We start from the raw sequence: 24,707 nt of genomic DNA on the forward strand, positions 1-24,707 counted from the left end.
TGGAAGTGGGGATAGGAAGACATCTACATCTAACAGCACATGCAATCAATCACTTCTAGGAGTTTTTCCCGCCTCTATTTTTTTGACAACATCGAATAGGGACACTCATTACTCGGTACTTTTCTAACTTTTCTTGAATCCCGTTCACCTGGAGGGACTTAGAATAGGCGTTCCCGCCCTTTCCCCCGCCCGGAAACGGACTCAGGAAGTCTTGGGCGGGGCTAAGCACCTGTACTTTTTAGCCAGCAACGCCGGTGATTCTCACACTAGTGAATGTTTGCGAGCCACTTACTTAGGGAAGGGAGGCTCCCCCCCATTCAGGAAGCAGGACTTCCACAATCAGAACAGTTGGGGGTGGAGCCCGGGCACCTGTGGTTTGGTGTGTTTTCCCCCACCCCCCACCACGCCCCAGGCGATTGTGATGCAGGGTCGAAAGCGAGAAGCGCGCAGAAGCTCCCAGCGTCTGCGCCCAGCCCAGCGCGAGAAAAGGCGCTAAGGTGGGTTTCTTGGGTGGGACTCTCGGCCTTTCCCTGGCCTCCTCGGTGGGAGTCCCGCGCGGACGGACTGGGGTGACGCCGCGTTGCTCCCCGGTCGCGGAGGCCGCGGTGTACGCAGGGGTCCCCCCCGAGCCGTTCCGCTACAGCTTTCTCTTCCTCTCATCATCCGGTCCTCTCGACGCGCATCCGCCCAGCCCTGCTAGCCCCCCAGGCCGTGAGTGCACGCGGAGGGGCCGCGGGGCGCAGGCCGAGGCCCGGGTCCCCGGTTGCCGCCGCAGCGGTCCGGTTGGCGCGAGGACCTCGGCCCCTGGCCCGCGCAGCCGCCGCTCCGTTAGGCCCGGCCCCTCGCCCCGGCCGCGTCTCCACCAATCGCCGGCCTCGCCCGCCGCCGCACCTGCGAGGAGGAGCCCGCGCGTCTCCGCCGCAGCCGTCGCAGCGTCCCCGCCCCGTTCCGCCCCCATCGCGGCGCCCCCAGATCATCCGCCGCCGGCGTCTGGCTCCCCGCAAGCGAGGAGCGGAAGCCGCTTTTTCTGAGGCGGAGTTCGGGGCGCCGGAGCCCGGCCCGCTGCTGAACCGCAGCTTCCGGGCAGCCGCAGTAACGGCGACGCGCGGAGCGCTGGCGCCCCGCGGACCCCGCGACCCCGGGCGAGTGGGCGGGCGCCCCGAACGGGCAGCCCAGCCGGGGCAGGCGGCGGCGGCGGCGGCGGCGGCGGCCGTGGCGGTCGCGCTCAGGCGCCCCGTGCGCCGCACTCCATGCCGGTGTGGTGCTGCAGCTGCTCCCTGGCCGGTCATTTCAGGTGACTTCTCAGCCGGGGAGCGGAGGGGATGGGAGCAGGCGGAGGGTGGAGCGCTTCCCGGCCCCGTGGTGGGGCCGAGATGGGCAGAGGCCGGGCGGGGTCGGGGTCAGGACCGGTCTGGAGTCGGGACGGGTCCGGGGTGGGGGGCGAGCGCCGGGACTGCAGCGGCCTCCCGCCTCGGCCGCCGCTTCCTCCTGGTTCCTGCCTCATCAGGGTTCCCGCCTCGGCAGCCTCTGCTTGGGGGCACCTCGCTCCGGGGGGGTGGGGAGGACTCTCCTCTCTTGTCCTCTTATCCTCTCCGGGACCGGGCCAGTCACGGGACTTCGAAACCGGCTAGACCCGGAGCGAGTCGGTTACTGCGACCTGAGACTTCCGAGTAGCGCAAAGTTTGAAGAGTTGCGAAGGTTCCTTCCTACCCCACCTTTACAGTCTATAGATTTTTTAAATAAACGTAATAATCTAATTTATTGGGTTGAAAGGAGGTAGGAAACTTTTAAGTCTGATGGTCTAGTTAAAAGTAGGTGCTAACTTTGTTCTACGATGCTTGTCATTGCAAGCTGTATATTATAGAAATTTGAAATAGGTGGCCATTCAAGACTCACATTATGGGAACGTTCTTAAGGGTGATGAGGTTAATGCATTTGAGAATAAAAGTATGTGTTCTCTTGCACGGTTGGCAGACATTTAACTCAGTTACGGGGAGAAAGGCTAAAGGCACTTGGAAGTGATTTTAACCCTGTGGTGAATAAATGTTCAGTTTATCGAAGACTTAAGTAAATTACCTTACTTCGCATATATGAATGTGCTAGAATAATGATGTATAAATTTTTCTCAAAATATAAAACTCTGATCAAGAATTTTAAAATTGGAGTTCGTAGGTAGAATTTAAGTGGCCATGAACTTGCGTGGGAAGAAAGGTACAACTGGTACTTTTGCTAAACTTTAACCAAAATCTAATATGTCTTTCAATTATGAATATAAGCAACAAGTCACATAGTACTTATGAACTTATCATCAATAAAATTACAAATATATCAGTTGCACATACCTAGAAATACTGTATGCTTATTTTTTCAAAATTACAGTAATTACACATCACCAAACTTGTTATTTTTTTGTGCAAATAAACATGTCACAAGTTTACTTTTTATAACTGTATTTTAATGTAATTGGTTTCCTTGTAAATCCTATGTATCTCTTATGTATTTAATAATAATACTCAACGAAGAGGTTCAGAGGTTTCACCAAATTGCCGAGGAGTGTAAGGCACCAAGAAGGTTCAGAACTCCTGTTTTAATAGAGAGCAACAGTTCGGGCTTACCCAACTTCTCAGTGAGTTTTGTAGGGGTTTCTAAATTCTAGATATTAAAAAAAAAATGTTTGATGTAATTGCTGGATTTTTAAGTTTTAGGCAACTTTGTTGACTACTTGACAGACATTGGTTTGAGAGTATCAGATCCACTTTGGAGAGTTTGGGTGAAAACAGGTTCCTCTAGTGAAAACTTGTTAAACTGAAGCCCCTTGAGAAATTAACATGCCTTTCAGACACTGCTGTCTAAAATTTAGCCTTTTGACTGCACGGCTGTGAATTGATTGCTTTTGGTATAGTTGAACTCTAAGGACACAGGTTGGGATTCATATCCATTCAGCTAACCCTCGGTTGTGGATACCATATGCCTATTACCACTTTGTACAGAAATTTGGAGGAGATGAAGACAAAAGTAGTTGGTATGTTTTGATCTTGAGGGATAAAGGAAAACAAGCCTTGCTAGCCAAAAGAAAAAAATTGTGATTAATAAACCTTATTTCCATTGTAAAAATAACTACATTGTACCTCAGATTTAAAAACTAAAACATTTAACACCTCTTCTTTAGGAAGGTGTCTGTAATTTACTCATGCTATTTTTTTGAGCAATTTTATTAGGAACCCACATTTTAAAACAGGTTGTGACAAACCTGTATGTTTTGGATCTTGTGCCATACCTGAAAGGAATAGGTATTGTGATAACTGTCCAATGACTTTCCAGCTGCTTGTTCCATACCTACTGTGTTGGAAGATGAACAGTGTGACTGACTTCATTTGTGACTTTAGAACCTTTTTTTCATATAGTAGTATTAAATTGGTGACAATTTAGGATCATACTTCCAAAGACTATAAAAATTCAGATACTAAAGCATTTCATTTGAGTTTGAGTCATCATTTAAAGAAGTATTGCTAGATGTGAGAAAAGTCTTTTTGTTACCCAAATTTTATGCCTGTGCCATCCTCTTAAGTTTGTTTCGAGACTGGACTATAATATTTCAAGAACAAAAGATGGAAGTGCTCTAAAATCCTGTCAAATATCAAATAGTCTTTATGCCTAATAGGGCAACTATTTTTGCCTGTGTGTAAAGTGCTGTTTATTTCCTAAAATGTAATTATATGTTTTCTTAGTATCCCAAATAAAGGAAAAGTAGATTTTTTATTACTCACAATACTTGTTTTAAACATAACATTGATCAGGTTGGATATCTCAAGTAAAAGTTGAAACTGTTCATAGACCTGTGATATATTATGAATATATTATAAAACGTGCAGTAATAATGAATTATAACTTAGGCTCTGAATTTTTTAGAAAGAATACTTATCAGGCCTTTGTTTCATTGTTGCTTTATGCAGAATCAGTGAACCATACTTTTGTTTTTTGTTTGCTTCTCTTGATTCAGTTTTTCATCTGTGTTAATTTGTATTAAATTTTCCAAATACCAGGCAAGTTTATTACAAATAGTTTATACCAGAATTATAGGTCATATACAATTATATACATACCAATATTATTATAGATTATATACATATTGTATATGTACAGATTATACCAATGACCAGTAGAAAATCAGATCTAATTACTTACACTATATAGAGAATTTAGATAAGCTAAAACTTTGGCTCTACTTAATGTTCTGGAGTCTTGGAACAGACTAGACTTAAATTGTTGGGGGCCCACACACAAAACCTACTAGACCTAATAAATGAATTAAGCAACATTGGAGAATATAAGGTCAACATACAAAAATCAGTCCTATTTCTACACACTAACAGTGAACAGTCTGACAATGAAATGAACAAAATTCCATTTACACTAGCATCAAAAAGAAAGACTTATTCCTAAGTCTTAAGGCTTGTACACCGAAAACTACAAAACATCATTGAGAAGAACTAAAGAAGGCCTAAGTAAAAGGAATCCCATGTTTATGGATTGAAAAGCTTAGTATTCTTAATTAAGATGGCAATATTTTTCAAATTGATCTATAAATTTAGTGCAGTCTTATCAAAATCCTAGCACCCTTTTTTTGCAGAAATGACAAGATCCTAAAATTCATACGGAATTGCAAGGAACCCAGAATAGCCAAGACAATTTGAAAAAGAACAAAGTTGGAGAATTCCCACTTCCTAATTTCAGACTTTACTACAAAGAAACAATAAGCAAGACACTGTGGCGCGTGCATAAAGATTAATCAGTGGAATAGAATTGAGAGTTCAGAAATAAATCCTTAAATTTATGGTCAGTTGGTTTTTCCATGGGATCACGAGACAAAGGGGAGATCACAGTCTCTTCAACAGATGATTCCAGGACAAATGGATATCCACAAGCAAAAGAATGGAGTTGGACTCTTATCTCACACATCACATATAAAAATTAACTCAAAATGGATGACAGACTTAAATCTAAAAACTAGAACTATAAAACTTACAGGAAATAGTCTTGGTGATCTTAGATTAGGGAGTGGTTTCTTAGACACCAAAAGCACAGTAGCAAAAATAAAAAAATTGAAACTTTTGTGATTCAGAAGACAACAAAGGGAAAGCCCACAGAATGGGAGAAAATATTTGCAAATCATATATCTGAAAAGGAACTTGTGCTCTACATATATAATTTCTAAACCTCAATAAAAAAGCCCAGTTTGAAAGTGGCTGAAGAATATTTCTACAAAGAAGTTAATACAAATTGCTAAAAAGTGTATGAAAAGATGCTTAACATTATTAGTCATTAGGGAAATGCAAGTCAAAACTGCAGTGAGATGTAACTTCACACCAATGAGGGTAACTAAAAAAAAAAAAAAAAAAAAGTAAGTGTTGGTGAGGGTGTGGAAAAGTTGGAACCCTCCTATATTGCTGGTGGGAATGTAAAATGATGCAACCATTTTAGGAAACAGTTTTTCAGTTCCTTAAGATGTTAAACAGAGTTTATGACCCAGCCACTGCATGTACTCGTAAGAGATACGAAAACATTTATCCACACAAAATTTATACATGAATAGTCACAGCATTATTTGCGTAGCCAAAAAATGGGAACAACTCAAATGTTCATCAGTTTGTGAATGAACAAAATGTGTTCTCTCTCTACAGTGAGAAATTACTTAGGCATGAAAAGAAATGAAGTACCAATACCCCCTACACTGTGGGTGAAGCTTGAAAACATGCTCAGTGGAAGAAGCCAGACACAAAAGGCCACATAATGTGTGAGAGGTTCCATTTATATGCAATTTCCAGAAGAGGCAAATCCAACAACACCCAATGAGTGGTCACCAGTAGCTGGAGGGAAGGAAGAATGGGGAATGAGTTTTAATGGGTACTGTAGTTTAGTAGTAACTAGTTTGCTACTGTTAACTTAGTTTATCACTTTTAGGGTGATAAAATTTTTCTGGAATTAGTAGTGGTGATTGCAAAACCTTGTGATTATACTAACAACCCTGAATCGCACACTTGAAAAGGAGAACATGTTTGTTAAGGTTTGAAGGAAACATCTCTTTGATTAACAAAGTTAGTGATGATCTTTTTTTAAAAAAATTTTTTTATTTTATTTCCCGGGTTATATATATGGGAGCAACAGTGTTTGAGGTGGGGGTATCTGGAAGATGAGGTGTGCATCGTCTGAAAAAGAATTGCCTTTACAGCCACCACAATATCAATCAGGCCTGGGTATGCAAAAGGACTTTGATCAGAAGCATCCAGAGGGAGCTGGGGGACCTGTCCTCGGCACACATTCAGGAGAGATACCAGAAGTAGGCCTGAGTATAATACACTCATTTGAGTGCAGTTGCGCCGAAGCAGGCTGGGTAACTAGTATACCTGAATCTGCTCAGAGAAGTAGTTGGGATGATCTGAAAGGGATGCATTGAGCTGAGCATAAGATACTTCTTCCGGGAGCAGGCTTCAGTGTAAGGAGGGGCTTTCCCTAATAGACCTATCCAAAGGGTATCTATTCTGGTCCCAAAAGGCTATGTATCATTAGAGGAGTCCAAATATTTGGGGTGGAGTTTATACCTTCTTCAGGAAAGCTGTTAGCATATCCTGGAGAACTCTATCCCACGGTAGACTGGGACCTTCGGAGGCTATTAGGGAAGCAGAAATTTTGGTCTCTGCCTAATTCTTTCTGTTTATCATTCTCCGGGATCTGTGAGTCCTGTGAAATAACTGATCCATCTCATTTTCATTTTGGGAGGAGTAGTAAGCACATTCACCCATAGTTGGTGCTCAGTTTAATATTTCCAGATATTTGCCTGCTGCTGACTATATAAAGATGAAAAATAATTTGGGGATTCTGTTCTGAAGTAATCACTAGTGTAATGCAGAACATTAACTGTGTTCGGAGGCTACTCCATTTATTTCCTGAGCATGTCAGAATGCTAAAACTAGTTTCTAGGGAGGCAACTGGGAAAGAAGGTAGATTGGAAATCAACATAAAGATGTTTCCAGTTTTCAGTATCTGAGAATTAAGATGTATAAACCTCATTTCTTTTACCAAAATATGGAGTTTGTAATACGTAAGTACAATTAACTTTTCCTTAGTATTATGACTATTTTGTTCCAAATATGCCACCTCTAGTGCACCTATCTTTTTATTAATGAGAAAAAAATAAGAAACTAGCCATTCCTAGGAAATCTCAGAGAATTCTAAAAATCCCCAATACAATGCTGTCTCTTTGGTCTTTAAAGATAGCTTCTTATTTAGAACTTGTGTGGGACTTGCCTACATGGTACTACAGAGACATTAACAGCTATTTAGGATTTCTGACATTAAAAATGGTACAGGTTGACAGGTAAGCTAAGCTACTAATTTGAAAGCATTAATCAGAAGAATTTCTTTTTCTCCTTTTATGGAACTATTGCATATTTTATGGCCTAAATAAAATCTGAATAAAGACAGGTTTTTATAAAGGCACATATATAAACTACATCTCTTGTTTTTTGTTTCATTTTTTTTTTTTTGAAGAAACTATAGTGACACTGAAACCGAAGGAGAGATTTTTAATTCCTTAGTGCAATATTTTGGTGATAATTTGGGGCAGAAAGTTAAAGCTATGCCATTAGTTGAAGAAACTTCTTTACTGGAAGATTCATCAGTGACTTTGCCTGTGGTAGTAATAGGTAAGTACTGCATTTTACTCTTAAAATTACAATTCTGATCCTTACTACTACTATATATGCATAGTTACATGGCGCAAGGTCTTAGGATTGTATTGAGAAGTAGTCTTAGGTTTTTTGATATGATTAAGTAACCAGTAACCAAGTCTTGGGAGAGAGTAATTGGTTTATCTGATACTAGATTCTGTGTTAGAATGTAACATTTTTTTCATTGAAGGATTGATACTACCCTATTGTGTTAAAATACTGTCAATGAATTGTGTTAATTATTATGATAGTGTCATGGCAATGATTATAACCAGGATTAGTAGAGCCCCATACAGAGCATTCTGTGTACATAATTGGATTATGCCTTAGAACCCTAGAGTCCTCTGTTGTGGGGTGGATACAGTCAGGGCAACTCAGAAGTTGAGTAACTTGTGCAAGCTAGTAAAGGTTCTCAGTAATGACTGTTAGGGTCCTCTGCTGTGGTGTGTACTGTAATGACCTTAACCACAGTATTATCATTATAGATCCTTTGTACCAGCTCAACAGATAGGCATAGAAGATATTAAAAGTTAAGCTATTAGTGCAACCTAATTACTTCAGAATTGTAGATATTTTTATGATTTTGCTTATTGCATGTTTTTAACTACCTGTCACATCTTGCATCTAATATTCAAACGTACTACAAGATAAGTGCTGTGGTGTGAAGCAATCTGCAGGAAGGAATTACAGGGCATAACATACCTTGATGACATATAGCTTCCTTAGCTTCTCTGAAAGCTTTTCTTTCTTTCTTTTTTTTTTTTTTTTTTAAGATTTATTTATCAGAGAGAGAGAGCACATGTGCCCGTGTGAGGTGGGGGAGGGGCAGGGAGAGGGAGAAAGATCTCCAGCAACTGTGGTTCCTTTAGTCTGGGAACACTGACCCACTGAGCATGGAGCTTAATGTGGGGCTTGATCCCACGACCTGAGATCTCAGGACCTGAGCCAAAATCAAGAGTTGAACGTTTAACCGACTGAGACATCCAGGGGCCCCTGATAGCCTCTTTCAAAGTTAACAGGAAGGAGAGAAAAGTCCTGTCCTCTGACTGGCATATGGGGGGATACAGTAAAGGGAGGAAGGGAGGGAGGGAGGGAGGGAAGACCATTCTATCCTAGATTTCTTTTCAGGGGTGATGCTAGAGATGATGGTGTTTGGAGTAGCTCACATCCAGGGTATCTTGGCGACTATACCTCATGTTCCATTTTCTCACTTCTGTCCAACACTGGTTTTTCATCCTGAGTGTGTTGGCATGAGTAAAGGAACCCTCTTCTTGTTCTCGCTGGCTGTGGGCAGGTCAGAAAAGAAAAAAGTACCATCATCTGTACCTGCCCACCTCACTCCCTCCAAAACAATCTGTTTGTGTTTTGCTTCAGCTAGCCAATGAGTAGCTTAACCTAATGCACATTGGACTGACAGTAGCACTCCATCAGAGCACAGAGAAGGAACTATTTTCCTTAATATGTGTGTTTTCTGTTGCTGTCATAACAAATTTCCACAAACATAGTGGCTTTAAACTATGTAAATTTATTATTTCACTGTTTTATAGGTCAGAAGTCCAACACTAGTCTCTGTAGGCTAAAGTCAGGATGTCAGCAAGATTGCATTCCTTTCTGGGGTGTCTAGGGCAGAACATTTGTTTCCTTGCCTTTTCCAGTTTCTATAGGTTATTCTCATTTCTTGACTCCTGGACCCCTTCTCCATTTTCATGATCTGCAGTGTGGGTTCTCTCTTAACCTTCTTTCATTGTCCCCTTTCCCCCTCACCAAAGCTGGGAAAGAGTCTCTCTTTTTAGGACTGGTATAATTAGGTGATGTCTACCTTTACGATCCAGGGTATTCTCCCGATCTCATGGTCCTTAATTTAATCACATGTACAAAGTTACCTTTTGTTATATAAAGTAACACTCTCAGGTTCTTGGGGTTAGGATGGGGACTGTCTTTGGGAGTAAGGAGCAGTCCACCTATGTATTTCTCTGTAAACTGCCTGTTTGTATTTTTTGCCTATGTCTGTTGAGTGTTGTTTCTTTTTGATTTAAGGAACTTAGCTCTTTGCCTCAGATCCTAAGTCTCACTATTTTGCATTTATTTAATGTTTATTTTAATTAATAGATTTTTTTAGAGCAGTTTAGGTCTACATGAAAATCGAGTAGAAAGTACAGAGAGTTCTCGTATACTCCCGTTCTCCTGCCACCTCCAGTTTCCCCTATTATTAGTATCTTGCATTGGTGTGCTGCCTTTGTTATAATTGATGAACCTCTGATTATACATTATATTTAGCTAAAATCTGTAGTTTGCATTAGGGTTCACTTTTGTGTGTTGTATAGTTCTTTGGGTTTTGCTGAATGTATAAATCATGTATCCCCAATTACGGTATCCTACCGAGTAGTCTCACTGCCCTCAAAATCTTCTTTGCTCCATGTATTTACCCTGTCCCTCAACCCCCAACCCCTGGCAACCACTGACTTTTTACTGTCTGTGTAATTCTGATTTATTTAGAATATCATATTCATGGAATTATACAGTATGGAACCTTTTCATACTGGCTTCTTTCACTTAACAGTATGCCTTAAAGATTCGTCTAAGTCTTTTCATGGCTTGATAGCTCATTTCTTTTTTATCACTGAATACTATTGCATTGTATGGATGTTTGAGTTTGTTTATGCACTGATTGAAGGACATCTTGGTTGCTGACAATTTTTGACAATTATGAGTAAAGCTGCTATAAACATGCATGTGTAGGTTTTGCACAGCCATTGAGTTTTCAGCTCATTTGGGTAAATACCTAGGAGTGTGATTGTCGGATCATATCATAAGACTATGTTTAGCTTTTTAAGAAACTGTCAAACTGTCTTCCAAAGTGGCTGTATCATTTTGCATTCCCAGCAACTGTGAATGAGAGTTCCTGTTTCTCTAAATCTTTGTCAGCATTTGGTATTGTGTTTTAGATTTTAGCCATTTAATAGGTGTGTAGTGGTACCTCATTGTTTTAGTTTGCAGCGCTGTAATCATACATGATGAACATCTTGTCATATGCTTATTTGTTAATCTGTGTATCTTTGAAATGCCTGTGCATCTCCTTTCTGTACTTTTTAATTGATTAGGTTATTTTCTTATGATTGAGATTCAAGAGTTCTTTGTATATGTTAGGTTTTGCAAATATTTTCTCCCAGTGTGACATCTTTTCACTCCCTTAATAGTGTCTTTTGCAGAGCAGAAATTTTAAATTTTAATGAAGTTCTGTTTGTCAGTTTTTTTCTTCCATGGATGATCCTGTTTTTAGTGTTATATCTAAAAACTTACTATCAAACCCAAGGTCACCTAGATTTTTTCCCCTATTTTATCTTCTAGCAGTTATATAATTTTGTGCTTTGTATTTAGGTCTTTGATCTGTTTTGAGTTAATTTTTGTAAAAGATAAAAGGTTGGTATCTAGATTCATATTTTTGCGTGTGGATGTCCATTTGTTCCAGCACCATTTGTTGAAAAGACTCTCCTTTCTCCGTTGGATTGCCTTTGCCCCTTTGTCAAAGATCAGTTTGACTGTATCTGTGAGAATCTATCTCTGCTGTCTTCTGTTCCATTGATTTGTCTCCTCTTTAATAATTTCCACACTGTCTTTTTGATTGTAGTTTAATGGAAGACTTGAGTTTTGATGATGTTGGTCCTGACTTGCTGCTTCAGTATTGTGTTTGCTATTCTGGGTCTTTCGCCTTTCCATTCAAACTTTAGAATTAGTTGGTATCCACAAAGTAACTTGCTGGGATTTTTACCTGGATTACATTGAATCTGTAGATGAAGTTGAGAAGAGCTGACATCTTAACAATATCAAATCTTCTTATTCATGAGCATCTATTTAGATCATCTTTATCAGAGTTTTGTGGTTTTCCTTGTATGCATCTTATATATATAGTTAGCATCTTAAATATATATATAGTTGGATTCATACCCAGTATTGTACATTTAATTTCAAATGCCACCTGTTCATTGATGGTATATAGGAAAGAAATTGGCTTTTGCATATAACCTTGTATTGTGCAATCTTGATGTTAGTTCTAGGAGTTTTTTGGCCCATTCTTTGGGATTTTCTACATAGAAATCATGGCTTTTATGAACAAAGACAGTTTTATTTCTTTCTAAGTCTCTTATTTCCTTTTCTTATTGCATTAACTATGACTTTTATCATGGTTTGTGTTGAATAGGAATGATGGGAAGAGACATCCTTGTTCTTGATTTTGGAGGGAAAGCATCTAGTTTTTCACCATTAAGTATGATGTTAGTTGTAGGTTTACTGTAGAAATTTACCAACTTGAGGAAGTATCCGTCTGAGTTTACGGAGTTTTTTTTTTTTTTTATGAATAGTTGTTGGATTTTGTTAAAGGCTTTTTCTGTATCTTTTATCTGTATTGATATTATTATATGATATTTATTCTTTAGTTTTGTCTTTGTTTTTGATTCAAGGAAATTAACTCTGCCTCAGATCTTAACTTCCACTATTTCTCATTTGTTTTTAATTTTTATGAAGGCAAATGGTTTACTTTCCTTTCTGTCTTTTGAGTTTTGTGTCATGCTTAAAGGCTTCCCACTTCATTATTATAAGTAGAAGTAGCAATCTATTTTCCAATATTCTTGGATTTTACTTTTCATATTTACATCTTTGAGCTTCTTTTATTTGGGGCAAAATATTAGAGAATGGAACAGAATTTTCTTCCTGAGGCTAGCAGTTATCCCAGTTGGATTAAATTTTTGGTAGATGGAGATAATAGAGAAGTGAAAACCTAGACTAAAGGAAGTACAGAAGTGGAGCTGGTTCACCAGGGTTCAACAAAAAATCCAGTTTGGTTTTAGTTTAAGCATATAAAAATGTAGGAAGACACTATGAGGAGATGGGTCTGGAAAGATGATTGAGACCAGAACATGGTGAGCACTGGGTAATCAGAAGCAAGCAATTAAAGCTTTCCAAATGGAGGGGGTAGCATGATGAGGACCTTGTTTTATCAAAATTCATCTGCATGTAGAATGTGAAATGATTTTGGAATAGGTGTATCTTTAGGATGAACAAGAGACTTTTTGTCTTGGAGTGACACAGAGACGACTGAATGGATATAGTGACTAAATAGATTTAGAGTCAGAACCTGATTAATTTAGGATTTTGTTAGCACCAGACTCTGAGAGGGGATGGGATTTAAAGGAGAGAACTGAAGGAAGGAAGGAACTCAAGAGTATGCTTTTGGACACATTGTGGTTAGATTATTTAGTGGTTCAACGAGGTGGAGTGAAGGGGTGGCATATGGAAATGTGGGATGTATTTTTGGGCAAGAGGTCAGCCTACAGGTCTAATTTGGGGTCAGTAGCATAGAGACTTAACGCTTCAAGTAGATGAGACTACCAAAAGAAAACAGAGAAGACAAAAGTCAGTATCTTACGAATACTTGGTTTTAAGAGTTTAGGGAAGGAAGACAAATTGGTAAGGGAGAAAAGGCATCTTTGAGAAAAGCCAAGGAATAAGAATGTTAAGACAGATGATGTACCTCTCCACCTTTTTTTTTTTTCTAAATAGGAAATGGACCCTCAGGAATCTGCCTTTCTTATATGTTATCAGGCTACAGACCATATTTATCATCAGAAGCAATACATCCAAATACAATCTTACATAGTAAATTAGAAGAAGCAAGACATCTTTCCATTGTTGATCAGGTATTTCTTACATGTCAATTTTTTTTTTTTATACTCAAATTTCCCAAATTATTTCCTGGCGGGAGTTCTAATAGGTGCTCTATGTTCAAATAAGTTTGGGAAGTGCTGCTTTTTGTTATTGGAATGTTACAGTAGACATATTAAGGCATATTAATGTATTTTAAATGCATCTTCAAGAGTTGCAGTAAAAGGATCTGATTAGTTTTGTTGAAATCCAGTCTTTTCCTATATTCATTTGACCAAAGAATCTGTTAAGGTCTCAGGGAACATCAGTGTTTTATAGTAACACCACCAAGGAAATGCTGGATTAGAGTGATGGCTTTCACTGTTGTACGAGCTGAGGTTTTGTTTTGTTTTGTTTTGTTTCCTTCAAACTCTACCTTTTTTCTTTCTTTTTTTGAAAAATTTATTCAGGACTTAGAATACTTGTCTGAGGGCCTTGAGGGCCGATCATCCAATCCAGTTGCAGTACTTTTTGACACACTTCTTCATCCAGATGCTGACTTTGGTTATGATTATCCATCCGTTTTGCATTGGAAATTAGAACAACATCATTACATCCCTCACTTAGTTCTTGGTAAAGGTCCACCTGGTGGAGCTTGGCATGTGAGTATGTTTTTCTTCGCGTTTTATAGTGTATGTAAGTTGTTATATGTCATCTTGATAAGACCATTTGAATTTTGAAACATTATGATATACAACATTATACATTATATACATTTACCGCATTTTTATCTGAGAATTTTAATGGTGTTCAATAAAATATGGGTTACGAGAAGTTAAGCCAAATTTGATTACCAGTATAGTCTTAGAACTAAGCTTCTCTATACTATTTTACAATAACTATATAGAAAATATTTCAGCATTGTTTTGCATAGTAAAAAGTTTTAAATTCATTTCAGACTTTATAAAATCTCACACAGTATTTCAGGCCAATACCCATTATTTCCCTATGTTTTCAATATCTTAAGTGAAAAGTGGATTGTAAAAGAAAGAAGTTGTATTAATCTGCTTGGGCTGCTATAATGAAATAACATAGACTGAGTGCCTTAAACAACAGATATTTATTTCATAGTGTGGAGCTGGGAAGTTCAAGAGCAAGGTGCCTGCTTGTTTAGTTCGTGTGAGGGCTCTTTTCCTGGTTTGCAGACAGCGCCTTTCTTGGTGCATGCTCCTTCCTCCCCTCTGCCCCTCTTCTAATAAAGCCACTAATCCTATCATGAGGGCACTATCCTCATAACCTCCTGTAGCCCTGGTTACCTCCTAAAGGCCTCATCTCCAAATACCGTGACACTGGGGGTTAGGGCTTCAGCATATGGATTTTGGGGGTGACACAAATTGAGTTCATGGCAGGGGTTAAACCAGAGAATTGATTAACATAAAAATTCAGTGCATTTCCTTAGGAGTCAGGAACTAATCATTTTTCTTTTCTCCTGTGTCCTTAGCTGTTAGTATGGCATCTGGTATGTAGTGAATGCTCATTTGTTATACAAATAAATGGTAAATAATTTTTGCTATTTTATGAATAAGGATTTCATCAAAATTTTAACATTAAATATCAGATCTTCATTACAGACTTCAGTTGAATATTCCTATATTAGTGCAATGCTGTATGTCTAAATAGTTATTTACATTTAATAAGTGACTGTTTCAGGGTATTTGGGGGACTTTCTAGATTAAATATATCACCAACTTCTTAATGTTAAGTTCCTTAATGGTAACAGATAGCAACTAACATTATCTGTGCCTTTTGGCCTAAGTGTTTATATTTGTGCTGTTAATGAGTAGCATTGTTAAACGGTAGTTCCTGAAAAAGCCATAATGCATAATGCTTCTCTAAATTCCTGAGGTTTTATTGTACTTGTATTTTCCAGCTTAGAAAAATGTACAGACAATAATCTACTAATATCATTTTTTCCTCTTATATAGAAAAGTTAAAGCATGTGTAAGCCTTGATTACTAAAAACATTTGAATTAGTGGTAAAGCTAAAATATACTTAAAACTTGCTGAATTTTTTTCATGCATCATATAGGATATCCACTAGAATAGGGTTATAAATAAATGATATTTTAGCTATTATCCATCTTTCAAGCATCACTTCTATGAATTGACCTGACTTTTCCAGGCATAATTATTTATTCCCTCCCACCTCTGCATTCCATACCTTAATCTTAAAACTCTTGACTGTAGTACTATCTTTTTAGACAGCCCTCTCCCCTGCCGTACTTCACGTACCTGCTTGTTAACCTAAGTTATGACTCAGGATGTAAGCTCCCTAAGTCATTTGTCCTCTCGTAGTCATTTCTGTATAGTTCTTTGCTTCTCTTGTGTGATCCAGTTTCTCACCACTCTCCTCACTTCCAGACTCTCTAACAGTGTACCCCTAAAACTCCATTTGCTAATAAACAAGCTTTTGTTTACTCTTAACCATTTCAATTATTATATGCTGCTTTTACTCCCTTCCTTGAAATCTTGCTTTCCTGAAGATACTGTTCTCGCTGCAGCCCTCTGAAGTGGAGTCTGTTCACTCCCCATGGCCCCATGTCCTATCAGGTTGACTAGTGAGGTTGGGGTTCTCTTTCTTCTCCATCGCTCTTCTGTCAAAGTCCCCGTTCCTTTGAACAGGTCTTGTTATCTTCTAGCTCGACTGTGCCTGCTTGTCCCCCCTCAGTTGTTGAATCTGTGGCACCTAAGTCATGGTTTTCCATTGTATCTCAGGTTTTATTGTCAACTTGAGTACCTCTACGTATGTGACACAGAAGCAACCCCTTAACCTCTTAGTCTCTTCATTCTCAATGATCTCCTCATCTCCTCCTTAGATACTGACTCCAGGGCCACCACTGTGACTACTCAGTGAAAACCTGAATTTTCAAATATGTTACTTTATGATCACAACTTTTTATTCTTCCAGCTGCATCACCCAATTACACTGAACCTAATCTTCAAACACAGAGAGTTTGAGGCTCTGATCTTCACCTCCTTACCTACCCAGCTTGGGTTCTGTAGTCTCTTGACCCATTGTCCTTCTATCACATGGGCTTGGTAAAAAAAGCAATTTATATAACTGTCTACGTTATCTTTTCCCATACTTAAGCTGTTAAACATTGCCAGGAAAAAAAAAGTTGGACAGCTGTGAAAAGTATTCTGCAACCTCATTTGGGTCCTGAACACTACTTAGTAATCCTTTGATATTTCCTTATTAAATATTCTTCTCAAATCTCAATCCCTTTTTTTTCACCTTCCTACTTAGAAATACTCTTTGATTCTTAGAAAATAGAATCCATCAGGATTGAACTTCCATAATTTTGTGCTCAAACCTGCAAATGTATCTGCATTCATGCTACCTTTTTGTTTCTTATCCCCTGTTATTGTAGAAGTGGTGTCCCTTCTATCTAAGACTAACCTTCCAGCTATGTTCTGGACCCTTGTGTTCTCCAAGGATATTGCTTATTTGATTTTCCCCTTCTTGTATCTTAAGTTTCTCTGGCAGCTCCTATTTATCAGTATATAAATACACTAAAATTATTTTCTATTATTAAAGTTTTTCTGTTAGCTTATCTGTATTCTTTTCTTTAGAGCCACCTTCTTGAAATAGTTATCCATTATTTATTTTTTAAGATTTTATTTATTTATTTGAGAGAGAGAGACAGAGATAGCAACAGAGAGCATGAGCTGATAGCATGAGCCAGGGAGGAGAGGGAGAAGCAGGCTCACCACCAAGCAGGGAGCCCAACTTGGGGCTTGATCCCAGGACCCTGGGATCATGACCTGAGCCGAAGGCAGACGCTTAACTGACTGAGCCACCCAGGCGCCCCACCTATCCATTATTTTTTGCCTTCGCCTCCTATTCCTTAGCCAACTTCACTCTAGCTTCTGTCACTGCCTTTTCTGCTTTTTAAAGGTTGGTAACTTCCTTTTTTGCTCAGTTTGATAGTCTCAGAATTTTTCTTTCCTGACCTCTGCAACATTTGACAACGATGATACCCCTCTTAGATTCTCTGAACCTTTCATCTCCTTGTTTTTCTTATAGTCACTCCTCTTCATTACCTTGTGGACTCTTCTGTAAGCTCTCTGCCAAGCCATGGTCTGGCCTTCATTCTCCCTGGCTTGTCTCATATACTTCAGTGACTTGCATGTGACTGCTGAGTGATTCCCAAATTAGGACCCTGGCCCACATTGCTTTCTCTTACAGATTCACCTAGATACCTTCCCTTGATTATTCTATAGGTGTTCTCAAACTCAGCATGCCTACATAACCAATCATCTTTATCATCAGATTTCTTCCTTTCCTTATCATGGAGTAATAGCCCTGGAATGTTGTTACTCAAGCCAAAAACCTTCCTTGATTGTTCTTGCCTCAACTCCCATTTCAAACCAGTTAATTGTATTTTCTCCATTCTTTCTCATAAACATATTGTGAGTCCTTCCACCCTACTTTTCCCCATCGTAATTGTGTTTGGCCATCATCATCTTTGACCCAAATTATTGCAAAGGTTTCCTACTCCAGTCTTTTCTTCTTCATACCAAAGCCAGAGTTATCTTTCTTTTGAATGTTAACACCCATGCATAAAACCCTGTAGCTGCTCTTAATTCATCTAATGAATAGTATGCAAACTCATCAATGTATTTTACCAATACCTGGGTGATCTAGCCCCCATTTGACTTTCTTGCTTTACTGCTCTCTTACATTCCATGCTCCAGAATACTCTTTCTGGGAATCCAGGTTCACACTCAGGCTGTAGATTCACTAGGATTCACAGGACTCCTTAAAGGTGTTGTACTCATGGTTATAGTTTATTACAGTGAAAGGATACAGATTAGAATCATTAAAGGGAAAAAGTTCATGGAATAAAGTCCAGGAGAAAACAAGCTCCAGTTTCTAAATGTTCATTTTTAGTGGAGTTGCAGGGGGCTGCACTTAATTCTCCCAACAATGATTTGTGACAACATGTTCAAAGAGTTGCCAATCAGGGATGCTCACCCACACGTTGGTGTCCAGGATCTTCTGGGGGCCAGTCGTGTAGAAAAGCAGCACCCATGTGACTGACGACTCTGCCTCCCAGAGCAAACGCTAGTGTTTACCATAAATCTCATTGTTAAGATAAACTTACAGTCACACTGTACAGTTACAGGTACAGCAGGGCCCAAGGCCTCTGGCATACAAAAAGTCACTCATCAGGTAGAATATTCCAAGAGCTCAGGGGTTGTTTCCTAGGAAGCAGCCAAAAGCCAGGTCCTAAAGACAGACCTTTCTTAGTAATGTGCACAGTTTAAGCAACCCAAGTCTGTTAATACTTTCTTGCATAAGGCTGAACTTCTTTTAATTTCTTGAAGGACACTGCTGTTCTTTCTCTTTATAAAACTCACATAACATCTTTATTCTGCCTGGAATATTCTCCCTAATGGTACACTCCCCACAGCCCATTTGTGTCCTTTAAGAAATATTCTTCTCTTTCTGTATGCCCCTGGTACTTCTGTCAGGTTTGTGTTCCTTAATATACTATAGTCTCCCTGGCAGCAGGAATGCATGGCATAAGGAAAACAAGGAAGACTGGGAGAAAGATGAGGAGATCAAGGGACTAGGGCTCGCAAGTAACTGGAAGAGCTGGTGCTGTGGGAATAAAGTGTAGATTGTAGAAAGTGGAATATTTGTGCCTTAAGGTTTTTGAGTTTCAGATGAGACAATTACAGCTCCAGATAACTTCTGTATATAATACATTTTTAAGTTTCCCTTGTGATGTTTTCCATCTTCTTGGTTCGTATCCTAGTATCAGGCCCAGTCTGCCCCAAAGCAGTGGCACCTTGCTGCCTTCTCTCCCAGGAGTGATCTACACACTGTCACAAATAATAGGCTTCTTAAGGCCCAGCACATAGTAAGTGCTTGGAAATGTTAGTCAATAATAATAACTATAACAATAAGTACCATTCCCAGTACTGGGTTGTATAGAAGCAGGGCAGGAAGACTTAAGAAACAGCCCTAGCCTAAAAGAGTTGGTTGAAAGAGATCATTGAGGTCACTGGGACAGGTGCTTTTGGCCCTCGGGCTTTTTGTTGCGTTGTAGTGAGCAAAGCAGAGAGGAGGAGGACAAGGGAGCCTGAAGGGCTCACGTCCTCAAAGGCAGCATTAGCTTCTTCAGCAGTGAGTCTGTTCTTAATCAGGTAACCACTGCTTCTTTCCCTAGTTTTAGAACGAGATGTTGCTGTATCCAAACCAGCTGACTTTGTAATTATAATTGATGGAGGGGGGAAAGCTGTTCTGCACATTTTTAAAAAAATCCGTTAATATTAAAATGGATTTACATCTAAAGTGTTAGAAATTAATGAACTTTTCTCCTTTTGTTTAAAAAGTGAAAATACTGATTTGATTTGTTCCTCTAACATTCTATACCTGGATTATATTATTATAGGCTTAAGCTATTAACATTGTATAGGCATCTGGCAATATTATAAACTTGTTTTATAATTGTATAACTTTATGAAAGAAGGAATATAGATCCTACAAAATGATAAAAGTATTTCTAATTTACACATCCATTTAGAACTTCTTTCAGCTCTCCTTATCCAGATTCTTAATTACAGTGAATGAAGATGGATTTGGTTTTTTAAAAAAAATCCATGTCACTGCTTAAATGTATTTGTGCATTTTTTATTCAAATAGAATATGGAAGGTTCCATGTTGACAATCAGCTTTGGAAATTGGATGGAGCTACCTGGACTTAAATTTAAAGATTGGGTATCTAGCAAACGAAGGTAAAGATCAAACTGTTACAGTTCTTTGATACACAATGAGAAAGTCCATCAGCAAATTTCAAAATATTTGTGACTCTGTCTTAGAGGAATAATATGTCTTTCAAATAAAACCTCTTTGTAGCAGTGATCATGAGCTAATTTCCATTTAGAGAGATGTTATAAGATAGATTGGGTTCCTTTGCTTTTGTTAATTATGGATTTATCCCACTTTCTGATTAAACCACTCTGTTTAGTTTCTCATCCACCCACAAATCCTTTCTATACTTACTTATTCTTATCAGTCGATATACAAGTTTGTGTATGGATATCTCATGTATATATACCTATAGTGTTTGACTTTCAGAGTAGAAGAGTGCATATGATTAATAATTTAGAATGATGGAATAAGCCAGAATCTATGATGTGATTGGTTACCCTATTGGCTACTATAGAGGTAAATATTTATTAAGAAATATGAAAATAGAAGAAAGAAGAAAGCTCTGCTTGGAAGAATATGAATTTATTTGGGGAAAAATACCTAAAATGTAAAGTAATATGAAAAGCCTTTTTTTTTTTTAAATTTTATTTATTTATTGGGAAAAGTTTTCAATTAGCAATAATCAGGCCTCGGATAAACCTCATTGGCTACGATACTGCCACTGCGCAAAGCTTAATTTTATTTATTTGACAGAGAGACCGTGAGAGGGGGAATACAAGCAGGGGGGGTGGGAGAGGGAGAAGCAGGCTTCCTGCTGAGGGTAGCCTGATGCGGGGCTTGATCCCAGGACTCGGGATCATGGCCTGAGCCGAAGGCAGATGCTTAACGACTGAGCCACCCAGGCACGCTGAAAAGCCTTATTTTCAAGAATAGTAGTATTAAATTAGATAGGAATCGCTAATACAGAGAATCTAATTTGCTCACAGAAACAATAAAGCAGGGAAGTTACTTGACCTTTGTTAGAACAGGGTTGCAACATTTGAGTGCTTGACTTCCTTTTAGACAAAAACCATATTACTCCATAGAAATTATCCTTAATTTGGGAGGATTTAAGGAGAACAAATTCAGGCCAGCATGAGTCATTGAGAATTAAACCTTTCAGATTTTTTTTTTTTTTTAAGTTTTATTTAAGTAATCCCACCACCCAGTGTGGGGCTTGAACTCATGACCCCGAGATCAAGAATCACGTGCTTTTCTGAATGAGCCAGCCAGGCCGCCCCCGTTTTGGATTTTTTTTTTTTTAATATTTTATTTATTTGACAGAGACACAGCGAGAGAGGGAACACAAGCAGGCGGAGTGGGAGAGGGAGAAGCAGGCTTCCTGCTGAGCAGGGAGCCCGATGCGGGGCTCGATCCTAGAACCCTGGGTCATGACCTGAGCCAAAGGCAGCCGCTTGACTGAGCCACCCAGGCGCCCCAATAACTTTCAGATTTTTTAAAAATGAATTTTATATGGGTTTGAAATGAAAAGTAGTAAAATCAGGCAAGTTGTACAAGTTCTTGATTTTCATAAGCAAGTGAAAAATTAACATTCTTCCTTTGGTGATATGGGTAAAAAAGGGGAAGCTTTATTTTTTTATGTGCTAGAAGTGTTCATCCTTTTACATTGGGCATATTGTATATTGAAGTAATATGTGAAAAAGAATCTTGTGATTAAATATTGGCTTCACTTCCTGCCTTTGCATAGTGTTGACTATTAGATCTTGAGAGACTGACTCTTGAATCCTGACTCTGACTTCTAATTTTGTGACCATGGTCAAGTAACTTAAACTAGTTGTTAATTTCCTCATTTATAAAATGGAGATGATGATAGTATTAACTGCTACATAGGGTTTCTGTAAAAAGTGAGAGTTAACATTTTAAATTTTAAGAAAAACTTTTAAGAATGTCCAGTTATAATTTGTAATGAATTATGTGAAATTATTAGGTATGTTTTTATTGCTACTTCTTTCTAATTGGGGCCCAGGGTTTAGGGGTATTAATGCCTATTGCTTTAAAGTTCAAGTGGAAAATGAAAGAAACTGCTCTTTATGAAAAAAGTACATTACTGTATTTATAGATTTCCTTATGAACAGGAAAACACAAATGTTTTATGTACTTAGATTAAGATGATTTTCTCCAGAAGATGCATCTGAATTTTCAGTCATTAGGAAACAACTCATGAAAAATCATGTCAAAATCATGTATATTAAGAAATATATATACTATAGACTTGCAGAATCTCAATTATAATCTAATTCAGTCTATTACAGTGTGTAGACTGAACAGTAGACTGAATAGTTGTGAGATAAGACTATAAAAGTGTATTTCCACATTTTAATTCATTTATTTAATACATTTCTTGATAAAGGTAGCTAATCTGAACAGATCCTGTGCAAGGCACTGGGGAAACAGATGCATTAAAATAGTTTCTACCCTCATAGGACTTCTATTGATAAAACTAATTCTTGAACATTTTTAACTAAATAAAAAAACTTGCTTTCTTTGTAAAAGGATAATTTATAGCTAAGACAGTCCAGAGGAATTAAAAAGATGTTTATAATAGCTTACTAGGAGGAGCAGGAATAATCATGGAAACTATCACAGTACTCTTCTCATAGGATATTTTTCCTTTTCCATTTTTAGGAACCTAAAAGGAGACAGAGTTATGCCAGAGGAAATAGCTCGCTACTATAAACATTATGTAAAAGTCATGGGTCTTCAGAAGAATTTCAGAGAGAATACTTACATCACCTCTGTATCAAGACTCTACAGAGATCAAGATGATGATGGACAAGACAGAAATATTTCAACCCAGCATTTACAGATAGAGAAGTCTAAATTTATCAAGAGAAATTGGGAAATCAGGGGTTATCAGCGAATAGCGGATGGTTCCCATGTTCCCTTCTGTCTCTTTGCTGAAAATGTAGCTCTGGCAACTGGAACATTGGATTCTCCTGCCCATCTGGAAATTGAAGGGGAAGATTTTCCTTTTGTGTTTCATTCAATGCCTGAATTTGGAGCTGCTATAACCAAAGGAAAGTTGCGTGGCAAAGTGGATCCAGTGTTAATTGTAGGTTCTGGGCTTACTGCAGCTGATGCAGTACTGTGTGCGTACAACAATAATATTCCTGTGATTCATGTGTTTCGCAGACGAGTAACTGATCCAAGCTTAATTTTCAAACAGCTTCCCAAAAAGCTTTATCCAGAATACCATAAAGTCTATCATATGATGTGTACTCAGTCATATTCTGTAGAGTCCAATCTTTTATCTGATTATACCAGTTTTCCTGAGCACCATGTGCTTTCCTTTAAGGCGGACATGAAATGCATTCTTCAAAGCCTCTCTGGATTGAAAAAAATATTTAAGCTCTCTGCAGCAGTAGTACTCATAGGTTCTCATCCCAATCTGTCTTTTCTGAAGGAACAAGGCTGTTACTTGGGCCATAACTCAAGCCAGCCAATCACATGTAAGAGTAATCCTGTGGAAATAGATGCATATACCTACGAATGTGTTAAAGAAGCCAACCTTTTTGCATTGGGTCCTTTGGTTGGAGACAATTTTGTTCGATTTTTAAAGGGAGGGGCATTGGGTGTGACACGCTGTTTAGCTACAAGACAGAAAAAAAAACATTTATTTGTTGAAAGAGGAGGAGATGGGATAGCTTAAAGCGAGTTTATAAGTAATTAATATGGGCAGTTAACCATTAAAGATTTTTCATAGTGGTTTTGCAGTGTACTGGCTTGAATTTTCTGGACTTGAATTAACTGTGGAAGAGAGCCTCAAGCTATAGTAACTATTTAAAGTTACAAGAACTTGGTGTTCTGATTTATATTGTATCAGAGGTGTCACTGTCAGACAAATAGAAACACTGCCAATTTGGTATACTTTAAGCTTTCACTTAACTAAAACATTCTTTTCTGCCAAGACTTACTTTTTGTGATCATTTGTGGCTACGTTTGATTCCAAAATCTTACAGCCTTGAATAATCTATAAAACCATATGGTATATTAGGCCAGAAACCATCTTCGTTATACTTTAGGTCACCTTGCTGCTCAAGGGTGGTCTAAAGACCAGCATTAGCTTCATATGTAGCTTGTTAGAAATGTGGATCCTCAGGTCCCACAACAGAATTAGTGAATCAAACTGCATCTAATGAGATCCTCAAGGAATATGTATGCTTACTAAAGTTTGAGGCACACTGGTCTAAAAGAAAATGTGATATAAGTTATGTATGCTGGGGGTGGGCATGGTAGGAGGCATTTACAACTCAGGTTTAATTTATTTTCAATTATCAATTTCTATAAATCTAATTTATTACCAAATGTGGTATTTTAAAAAAATATTTTTATTGTTGAAACCTTGATAAGTACTTCATATTCTTAGCTTCTAATAAAGTCCAATAATGTTGGCATACACTTAGACATTCAGGAACCTGCCAAGATATTTTTGGAGATTTATTCTCTAACTCACATAACCACCTAATTTGCAATTCAATAAATTGTGAATTAAACTATCCCCGTGTGAATATTGAGTTTGTCATTAAAAAACGAACATTTGGGCATAAATACTTATATTG

At 38.5% G+C, this 24,707-nt stretch overlaps 1 protein-coding gene and 1 pseudogene across 4 annotated transcripts; one reads left to right on the forward strand and one right to left on the reverse strand.

The window, feature by feature from the left end:
* Positions 1-347: 347 nt before the first annotated feature.
* On the forward strand, positions 348-24,644 carry OSGIN2 (oxidative stress induced growth inhibitor family member 2). 4 transcript variants are annotated; one of them, XM_073892944.1, is made up of 7 exons: positions 406-497; positions 5,682-5,792; positions 7,549-7,703; positions 13,284-13,420; positions 13,835-14,026; positions 20,080-20,171; positions 22,774-24,644. In XM_073892944.1, exons 3-7 carry the CDS (start codon positions 7,637-7,639, stop codon positions 23,795-23,797), a joined length of 1,512 nt encoding a protein of 503 aa, XP_073749045.1. In that variant the 5' UTR covers positions 406-497; positions 5,682-5,792; positions 7,549-7,636; the 3' UTR covers positions 23,798-24,644. The 4 variants fall into 4 exon arrangements, with proteins under 4 accessions (XP_025726593.1, XP_073749045.1, XP_025726592.1 ...); XM_025870808.2 differs by lacking the exon at positions 5,682-5,792 and having other exon boundaries at positions 348-497; XM_025870807.2 differs by lacking the exons at positions 406-497; positions 5,682-5,792 and adding an exon at positions 1,133-1,294.
* Positions 20,673-20,821, reverse strand: LOC112823765 (U4 spliceosomal RNA; annotated as a pseudogene).
* Positions 24,645-24,707: the final 63 nt, after the last annotated feature.

Source organism: Callorhinus ursinus, unplaced genomic scaffold (assembly GCF_003265705.2).
Source record: "Callorhinus ursinus isolate GAN/ISIS: 27379988/994484 unplaced genomic scaffold, GSC_fseal_2.0 scaffold5, whole genome shotgun sequence".
Lineage (NCBI taxonomy): Eukaryota > Metazoa > Chordata > Mammalia > Carnivora > Otariidae > Callorhinus > Callorhinus ursinus.

Excerpts from the sequence above, each read along its gene's own strand:
- OSGIN2 (XM_025870807.2), top strand. The coding sequence starts at position 1,251 with ATGCCGGTGTGGTGCTGCAGCTGCTCCCTGGCCGGTCATTTCAG. Across the intron at positions 1,295-7,548 it reads TCCCTGGCCGGTCATTTCAG|AAACTATAGTGACACTGAAA; the intron begins GTGACTTCTCAG and ends TTTTTTTTGAAG. Across the intron at positions 14,027-20,079 it reads CACCTGGTGGAGCTTGGCAT|AATATGGAAGGTTCCATGTT; the intron begins GTGAGTATGTTT and ends TTATTCAAATAG.